We start from the raw sequence: 9,694 nt of genomic DNA on the forward strand, positions 1-9,694 counted from the left end.
CTTACTTTCTCATAACCAGCTTTTTTCTAAAACATTGCTCTATAAATAAATGGTGATGCTTCTAGCAGTTTAAATCCTTCCGGGACTTTCGTTATAAATGTCATTGTCCAGTGGCCCATACAAGTAGGTTGTGACTACATCCATTAAACGAACGTAAATCAAGTCCTTCTCTTATTGCCAAATTGATAAGAAATCTGAAAGTAGTTGCATCCACCACAGGAGAGTAAAACTGCCAACTCAAATGACGATTTGCCTAAAGATCCAATAATTCCCAAAATACGCCACTTTCTAACTTATTTCCCTCCATACCATCCACGTTCATGGAAGAAATAAAAGTAAAAAATTTCCCGGTTCAACTTAGAACCGCCAATTGGAATGGCGGTTTTGTTTTAAAACAAACCGCCATTTGAATTGGCGGTTCAATGGTATAAACCGCCAACTCAAATGGCGGTTTGCTTTAAAACAAAACCGCCGTTTCAATTGGCGGTTTTGTATGCATCATATCTCAAAAACCTATATACGTTTTGTCCCCCTCTTTTTTTAGGTAATGTAAACCGCCAAGTGAAATGGCGGCCGCTGGCGGTTTACTTGTTAAACCATCATTTCAGTTGGCGGTTTTCTGCTGAACAATTAAAAAGAAATTGAACCGGGTTACTTGCTGACGTGGACGGTAGAATGGGAATTAACTAAACAAATAACGTATTTTGGAAATTTACAAATCTTCGAGCATTATTGAAGGAAATCGCTCGACTAGTTGTTCTTTTTTGAGTGAATTTAACAAGGGGAGGGATTAGTTGTTCTTGTTCGAGTGAATTTAACAAGGGGAGGTTATCGATACTATCACTTTGCACGGAGGGCACGTACAGTATTACCTGAGGAAGATATAGTACCAAGTTTTACAAAAGAAATTGCAATATGAAACTGTTCATCGGTTTAGACAACCATATATATATATATATATATAGCTCATTTAGGTTTCTTTTTACAGGGTCGTATAATCTCCTATCCAGAAGTTACACAGGAAACAAAACAATACAAATATACCAGTATAACCCAACAGTTACCGTTCACAAAGGATTTCACTACATTTCCAACACATACATGGGAAATTTTGGAACAAGGTCATACCTATATCTCAGGGAGCATAAAGAATGTAACAAGTACAAGTTACAACAGTGTGAAAATACAACATTGTAGACCAAGCGGACTAACAGACCTTGCAACTTCTCCGGCAATAACCGGGAAGATCAGCAGTTCCCACCATATATTCCGGGTTCCTAGTGCACTCACCAAGTGTAGCCCATTTCTCACAATTCTGATTGCGATCACTGCAACCATCTGTTAGGATTTTGTCAAAACTGTCTACGTGAATCCACTTGGTTGCCGACCATTTCTCACCCTCGATCACAGGACACCCTCCATGGAGACTCATCTGATCAGGAACAGCATTTGGATACAGACTGTAGAACAAAAGAGCGTCTCCTTTCTTTGGTTTCACTGCTCAAATTTCAATATTATCCATTATATGAAAGCACAATAAAATCCTCATAAACAAAATAGTCTAGGGATGACGGTTAGGGCCATACCTGCAATGCCTCTCTTTCCACACTCTGACAAATCATCATTTAATGCAATAGCTGCCTTTTGACGTTCTGACAACTGTCCATAGTAATGAGAGAGTTATAACTAAATACTGGTTAAGTCAACCAAAACAAAATCTCTAACAAATAGACTCTGGCTCATTAAAAGGAACTCATCCTGCTACTACTAGTCACGAAACCTTACAACATGAAAAACTTTCTTTTTTAAGTAAATGACACGAAAATGATGAGAACAAGAAGAAAGATGAACAAAAGAAGGCTAAACACACTTCACGTAACAAATAACATCTGCAAGAATCCTTCTAGTTAAATTACTACAGTAATTAAAAGTCCACTTACCTCTGCATTTGGGAAGACAGTCTCCCCGCCTTTCTTAACATCAGATAGATACATAAGAACAGTTGCATAACGATGTCCACCACGAGCAATGTTAACCTTGTCAGCAAAGTAATCGTAGTGGGCCTCATACTTCTGTCCTTCCTCGTATCTAAGAACTTGTATGTCCTCGCCATTCTCTGTTTTATTTCAACATATGTACAGATCATGCATCTTAAATATACGCAACTCAATCACCAACAAAAAGCTGTCTATGCTGAGGACTGGGCCAGAATGGAAAAGTTTTAGAACTCGTGAAAAAATGCAGTCACAATTGTTACATTAGTAAATTTAAGCAGGTCAACCTAATTCAACTTCTTAATCCTTGAAACAAAGCAATATTGAGAATGAGGAGACATCTGATGTCATAAGGTTGAATCGCAATAATAGGGCCTTGAATAACAGCAAAGACAGGTTCATGGTGAGACCTGGGTGACTTTTTGTGAGTGACCAATGTGGGTACTTTTATAAGATATGAGATGACTTACGCTATCTCTTTGAATAGAGTGTTATATGAAACAATAGATCAATAACTGCTACAAGTTTCACTCTCTCACCCAGTATGACTAAATATCCGATTAAAAATTTAGCTCCAAAGGGATTTCTTATCCACAAGTCTACACAAAGGGAAAGTTAACCCTTTTAAACGACCACCATAAATTTTGCAGTTGTATCACCCTATTCTAGCATTTTGACCATGAAAATGTTATGTACAAGGATCAAATTTCAAACATATAGTTTAGATTGAATAATCATCTATCATTTCTTGCACAATCAAGACATTGCTTCTTCAGAAAATGAATCATACATGAAATATATTTTCAAATGCTGAAATTCAAACTGACGTGCAAGCTGTGCAACCGACAATAATAATTAAAAATGAGCCTTGGTGGCTTAAATATTCCGAGTTCGTTACTTCCCCAATGTGGATTTTCTGTCTTCAGAGTTGGTGGTGAATCCAAGTTACAGTTGGCGTGAAATTTAGGATAGAACTGGGTTGTTCATAGTGTGGTTGTCCCTGTGGCTTACAGGTACCCAGTCTCGCATGGCGATTTCCCCTAGGGATGATTTGAGTAAGGAGTTGAAGGTGTGTAATCTGCTTGATGTCCCAGGAACGTGTTGGGATAAGGAGAAGGTGGAGCAAAAGACCGAGTTCTTAGAATTCCTAATAGTGCTCGTTTACCAGAAGATAATATTTGAAGGTATGTGGAGAAGAATAGTAAATTTTCAGTTCATTCAGCATACAGAGCAATCTTTGGGAATGAGGAGTGTAAGATGGAAACGTCTTTGTCTTATTGTAAGACATGTCTCTGGAATAAAATTTAGAAAGCAAATACATTTTCTTGTGATAACCTAGAGGGCGTGTATGGGTGCATTACCTATTTGTAAAAGTCATGGCCAAACTTTGCCCAGGTGAGATGTCTCTTGTGGAGTATGGAAGGCTGCTAGTGAATCTGCAATTCATTCCCTCAGGGATTTGTGATTTGTGACTTTGCAAGGATTCTGTGGTAGTGTGAGTTTTGTGATGTAGTCGAAGGTAACAGAGTTTTCTGGAGCTAGTGGAGGTGTTAATTGAAAAATTGTCGCTGTGGGATCGTGGTCGATTTATGTCTCTTTGATGGGATGCGTGGAATGGGCGAAACAGGTCGGTATTTCAGGGACACATGAGGATAAGTTCCTTCCTGAGCTGCAATGGGAGGAAACGCAGTGACGTCTGGAACTGCTGTTGTGCGCTGGTGTCTACCAGAAAATGGGGTTAATCAATATAAATGTTGATGCAGGTTGTTTGAATGGTGTGGGTAAAGGTTAGAGGCTGTTTTAAGGTCTGTGAATGGGGCTGTAGTTATGTGAAATGCTTAGGCTAAAGCAACTTTTAAGGGCTACATCTGGGTTTGGAGTTTGGGCACCGTTATGTAGTACTAGAGAATGATTGTCAGAGCTTAGTTAACGCAATTCTTGTAAGGGAAGAGGGGGACAGTCGTTTGCACCTGATTTTGGATGATACCTTTCATGTTAGTTCTTTGTTTGATTTCATTTCTTTTGCTTTTGTTAGGAGGAATTGTAATAAAGTGGCTAATAAGCCTTGCTCATAGCTTGGGACTTGGGTTATAGGTAGAAAGGTATGCGTATTGGGTAGAGAATTTTCCATTAATGATATTATGTTGCTAGATGAGCAATATGAAGGCAGAAACAGTGCACTAAATGTATCCGATTGAAGTGATGAAAACGGTCTAATAGAAAAAAAGCAACTTGCTGGAATAGCCTTAGGGATGCCCAATATTCTTAAGGTAGGAAGCAATGAATAACTATGATGATCGATTTGAAAGGAACTAAACCAGAAGAATTAGTCATAACACAACAAAGGAAATATCTAACAGCATCACTTTACGCTGTGTAGTCAGAGATGTAAAGAAACAACATAGGCTGCAGAGTTTTGAGGCAGGACTGCAGGAGCTCGTTGAGCTCACCGAAGAACACCAAGAATGGTGCTAGAATAGAAATAGAAGAGAAACATAATTCTTAAAGAGAGAGAGAGAGAGAAGTTTTGTTATTATGATTGATGAGTAATACAATCTAGGGTACAGCTTATTTATACTAATGAATCAAATCCTTAAGCTAACTGACAACTAAGTAGAAGTTGACAATCAATTATAACAGAATTGTCACTAATTCTATCTTGGTGCCAAGTATAAAAGGTCAACAAAAATACAAAGTTTGACTTATGTATCTACCCTTAACAAGTTTCCACTTTCAATATGTCACACTTCTATAATAAATAGATTCAAGTCATGCAACAACATATGTAGAGTGAGGATGCAATGTCCGCACATCTTAAAGCACCACAAAGAAGCACAGCGCCCACATATATTTGCAGAAAAAAGTAATTAACAAACCTAATGCACTTTGACAAATAGCACAAGAAAGGAAGAGAAGAGAACCTTGCGGCAGGAATGTCCAGACTGCAAGCTTTTGCTCTATACGTTCCACAATATCATCCTAGAAATTGAAATAAGAACATATCAGATGAATTCCATGAATAGACTAAGATAAGGGTTTTGCGAATCATCACCAATACCCTATGAGACCAATGCATCAAAGATTCAAAAGTACATCCCATAAATTTTCAATTCCTATTAAGTAGTGTTCAGTCCATGAATTTGCAAGATACATGTAACTGTTGTATCTAATACAAGTACGATTCTTACTACAAGCTAACTTTTGATTGTAGTCACATATTGCATCCGAATCTTCAGTTCTTTCCATATTTTTCGGGTTCAGTCCTCAATTTCTGCCTCTTCTTATCCTCTCAAAGGCCAATCAACACATCTTCTTCGCAACACACCAAACAAACAAGTGCTATACTCATCAACAATGTTCATAACTCAAGCTTATTAAACGAAGTATTGTCTGGATTCAAACTTTCAGTGTTCATCATATCACTTAATGCAGAGACATTAATCAAATTCAGATTACCCCGAAATCAGTCAACAAAATACATCACACCAGAAATGCCGAAAGAGATAAAAAAACAAACCTTTGCTTTGCTGATAAAGGCGCCAGAGCTTGTTCTGACCTCACTAAACTGGCTATCCCCAGACTCATTATCCGCCACAGCTGACCTCTTCAATTCTGTTTTTGCCTTTTCAAAATTAAGAACAACAACAACAATAATTTAATTTACATCAAACACAACTTCAACAAGAATACAACATTATAATAAAGGGCAATTATAAACAAACAAGCTAATTCCAAAAAAGAATCAAATAAAGACTTACAATTGATACCAAATGGTCACATTCTTCATCAGTAAGAAACCTTTCATACACAAACGCCCTGAATTCAACCACATCAAAACAAAACAAAACAGGAAAAAAACACCCCCCAATTAACTCAATCAAATTCAACTCCAAATATGATTAATTCACTAACAAACGGTTCAAATCACTAAAACTGACCTGGGTTTCCACGAAATTTGCTTGACTTTCGAAGGATCAATTTTGAACAGCGTTGAATTCACGGCCGAGCTAAAAGATCCATTGATTAGCAACAAAATTGAGAGTATGAACAACATTTGTAGCAGAGATCCCCGATTCATAGTAAAATGATTGACAGTTAAAATTCGATTTTGCGTCAACATTGAAATCAATTTGTTATTTTAAATAACTTATAACTGAAGTTTGAACTTTGTGTTTAATGGACTAGTCACTTCGCATTACCTCGAAGAAGTGTTTGCATTTTGTTTTGACAATTTATTATCAACACGTCATGGGTAGAGAGACCATTACAGCTTTACAGGACTCGAAAAATATCACTGGTTTCGAACTGCTTCATCCGGAAAATTCAGGACCCAAACCCGATTTGTGACAGCCTTCAAAACCAACACCCATTTCATCTGATCTAAACTGTACCGGTCACTGGTTTGGTCCGACCCAAACTCCACCTAAATCTATTGGATTCGACCCAAACTCCACCTCCCACTGGCTTGATCCGATCTAAACTCCACCGGTTTCCGATTTGACTCGGAAAATATATGATTTGACCTGATTTTTTTTACCGGAACTGTTATCTAACCAACATCGGTTTGATCCGGCCTAAACTCCACCCGACACCGATTTGACATGAAAATATCTGATTTGACGCTATTCGAAAATGTAATTCGAACCACAAAACTGGTCCAAATAAATCTGAATCATGGTTGTTAAACTCCCGGTCCGGATCTTACGATCCTACGACTCTATGATCCAAAAACACGTCACCGATCTGGATCTTAGGTAGGATCTTAAAATTTCTAGGATTTTACGATCCTACCTCGATAAAAAAATTTAGTGGTAGGATCTTAATACGATCCAACGATTCGATCCAGCAATACAATATTTCAAGATAATAAATCAATTTTTTAATAACATCATAGTTCATAATCGTATTATCATTAGAAATATTATACTTTTCTATGAATGTATTAATTTTTTTATAAAAAGAAGTATCATTTTTACCCAAGGCTCTATCTTCTTACCACATCCCCTAATGGTACGGTGTCATCCTTCCGTTTCTGGGAGGGACTCAAATGGGGGTGGACTTTCACCTGGAAAAGGGAATTGAGACCACGTGATTTGAACGAAAGAGAAAGCCTTCTGCTCACTCTCAACCGTGTAGTATTCTCACAAGATAACATGGACTCCTTTATTTGGACTCCACACAAATCTGGACACTTTTCAGTCAAGTCATTTAGTCTTGAAATGGCCAAATCATCCTCATCACACCATCAAGACGCCATAAAAGGACTATGGAAAAGTGTAGTTCCTCACCGTGTCGAGATATTTGCGTGGCTTGCCATCTTGGGCAAAATAAATACCAGATTAAAGCTGGCCAATATAGGCATCATCCCTATCAATGAAGCCCAATGCATTTTGTGTGGCTTATGTCCAGAAGATTGCAGCCATCTACTCATTCATTGCCCCCTCTCATGGCAGCTTTGGTGTTGGTGGCTCAATCTGTGGGGTATCCAATGGTCCCTTCCATCTAACCTTCGTGACACTTTCAATCAATGGGCACACCCCCATCACGGAGCTTTCTTCAAAAAGGTATGGCTGGCCAGTTTTTTCATCATTATATGGACAATATGGAAAGAGAGAAACAACAGAATATTCCAAAACTCATCAATGTCACTACCCCAGTTGCAAGACTTGGTCCTCCTTCGACTTAGCTGGTGGATTAAAGGTTGGGAAGATCCATTTCCATACAGCCCAGTCGATGTTGTTCGTTCCCCAGCTTGCCTCCAATGGACAACTCCCCGATCGCGTGAAGCTACTGCCACAAACCCCCCTCCATTGCCCTCATGGTGTCCTCCACCAACGATGGTTCTAAAATGGAACGTGGATGCCTCTTTCAACCCTATATTGCAGAAATCAGCTATTGGTGGGGTACTTCAGGACTCTCTTGGACATTTTAAGTGTATGTTTTCATCACCTATTCCATTAATGGAAATCAATGCTGCTGAGGTGTTTGCCATACATAGGGCAATTAAAATCTCATTGAGTTGCTTCCAAATACAAGACCATTCCTTGATCATCGAGTCAGACTCAGCAAACGCGGTAAAATGGTGTACCAATAAGAAAGGAGGGCCGTGGAACCTAAACTTTGTGCTGAATTTTATCAGAAACGCATCCGGTAATGACTCACATATTTCCATAACTCACAGAGGTCGAGCCTCAAACAATGTCGCGGACGCTCTTGCAAAACAAGGCCTGTGTAGAGATGATGATTTTTTAGCATGGTTGTAGGTGACCTCGTGCCGAATAAATTCCCAGACATTGCATTTCATTTCTCATTATATTATGTTACCTGTTGAAACAATATGGCAGGTATGAAAAATTGTAATGATTGAGCAATTTGATTAATGGAATGACACCAACAAATTATCAAAAAAAAAGAAGTATCATTTTTACAAAAAGTAAAGAAATTCATACTTTATCAATTAAGACTTAATCGAAGTCGATTAAATTTTTCTATTATTAGGATCTTACGATCCTATGACCTGATTCCACCGATCCGATCCTACCCCCTTCTTCGATCCAAAGTAGGATCCTGATCCTGACAACCTTGGTCTGAATGAGTCCAAATAAATTGCATATATTAATTTTTAAAATATTAATTTTTAAAAAATTAACAGTGGGACAACCGGATTAACTCTTCCGGGCATGAGATATCACGCTTTCCTAATAGTATTTTTATCGACCCAGAATGGAACAATCGGGTTCCCGGTAACACTATTGAGATCAATGAAGATGAAATTGGTCTTGTGTGTTCTCACAAGAATCAATGCAACAAGAGTTTGTGTTTGTTACTCAAATGTCTCACTTGAAAAAAAGATACACTACAAAAACCTCGTATAGCGACGGATTTATAACCATTTCTAATTTAGAGACGGAATACTCATCATCCGTCTCTAAATTTATTTAGTGACGGATATTATAAATCTGTCGCTACTTTTATCGAGGGATTTATAAATCCGTCTCTAAGTTAGGGACGAATTTCAAAATCCGTCTCTAAATTAGGGACGGATTCCAAAATACGTCTCTAAGTTAGGGACGGATTCCAAAATCCGTCTCTAACTTAGAGACGGATTTAGGAATCTGTCCCTAGTGTGTTTTAGCAATTTCGAAACGTAAAGTCCACGAGCAATTTCTCCTAGACTCTTCGTAGAAAGTTAGATCTAAATTAGAGACGGAATTTAAAATCCGTCCCTAATGTGTTTTAGCAATTTCTCTAAATTAGAGACGGAATTTTAAATCCGTTCCTAATTTAGAGACGGAATGTTAAATTCGTCCCTAGTTTAGAGACGGATTTTCTAGATCCGTTTCTAATATTTCTCTTTATTTATTATCAATTTCACACATAGAAGTATACAAGTTGTACTTGGTGTAGTTGGTTGGAGTTTCTCCTTGTGGCTTTGAGGTCACAAGTTTGTTTCCCCTTATCCTTTCCCCTTACAAAGCTGGATCGGGTTGAACAAAGCAAAATTTCGAATCGGTAATGGGACCGAGTTGAACCGAACATCTAACAATAGGTAGCAATTATTTTTACTTGCTAAATTTAGAGATAGATTCAAAATTCGTCCCTAAATTTTAGAGACGGATTCAAAATCCATCCCTGAATTTTAGAGACGAGTTTTTGAATCCGTCCCTAAATTTTAGAGAAGGATTCAAAAATCCATCTCT

At 38.0% G+C, this 9,694-nt stretch overlaps 2 protein-coding genes across 2 annotated transcripts; one reads left to right on the forward strand and one right to left on the reverse strand.

Moving 5' to 3' along the window:
* Window positions 1-932: 932 nt before the first annotated feature.
* LOC110788816 (probable prolyl 4-hydroxylase 4) lies at window positions 933-6,301 on the reverse strand. The gene is made up of 7 exons (XM_021993452.2): window positions 5,933-6,301; window positions 5,753-5,810; window positions 5,512-5,616; window positions 4,916-4,973; window positions 1,941-2,116; window positions 1,587-1,659; window positions 933-1,497 (listed from the first exon to the last, which is right to left on the reverse strand). The coding sequence occupies exons 1-7, from the start codon at window positions 6,112-6,114 to the stop codon at window positions 1,208-1,210; spliced, it is 942 nt and encodes a 313-aa protein (XP_021849144.1). The 5' UTR covers window positions 6,115-6,301; the 3' UTR covers window positions 933-1,207.
* A 912-nt stretch (window positions 6,302-7,213) lies between these two features.
* Window positions 7,214-8,257, forward strand: LOC130469596 (uncharacterized). The gene has a single exon (XM_056838974.1). The coding sequence runs from the start codon at window positions 7,214-7,216 to the stop codon at window positions 8,255-8,257; it is 1,044 nt and encodes a 347-aa protein (XP_056694952.1).
* Window positions 8,258-9,694: the final 1,437 nt, after the last annotated feature.

Source organism: Spinacia oleracea, chromosome 3 (assembly GCF_020520425.1).
Source record: "Spinacia oleracea cultivar Varoflay chromosome 3, BTI_SOV_V1, whole genome shotgun sequence".
In the NCBI taxonomy this organism is placed as follows: Eukaryota; Viridiplantae; Streptophyta; class Magnoliopsida; order Caryophyllales; family Amaranthaceae; genus Spinacia; species Spinacia oleracea.

Excerpts from the sequence above, each read along its gene's own strand:
- LOC110788816 (XM_021993452.2), bottom strand. The coding sequence starts at position 6,114 with ATGTTGACGCAAAATCGAATTTTAACTGTCAATCATTTTACTATGAAT. Across the intron at positions 5,811-5,932 it reads CAAATTTCGTGGAAACCCAG|GGCGTTTGTGTATGAAAGGT; the intron begins GTCAGTTTTAGT and ends GGTTGAATTCAG. Across the intron at positions 4,974-5,511 it reads CCTTTATCAGCAAAGCAAAG|GATGATATTGTGGAACGTAT; the intron begins GTTTGTTTTTTT and ends TTCAATTTCTAG.
- LOC130469596 (XM_056838974.1), top strand. The coding sequence starts at position 7,214 with ATGGCCAAATCATCCTCATCACACCATCAAGACGCCATAAAAGGACTA.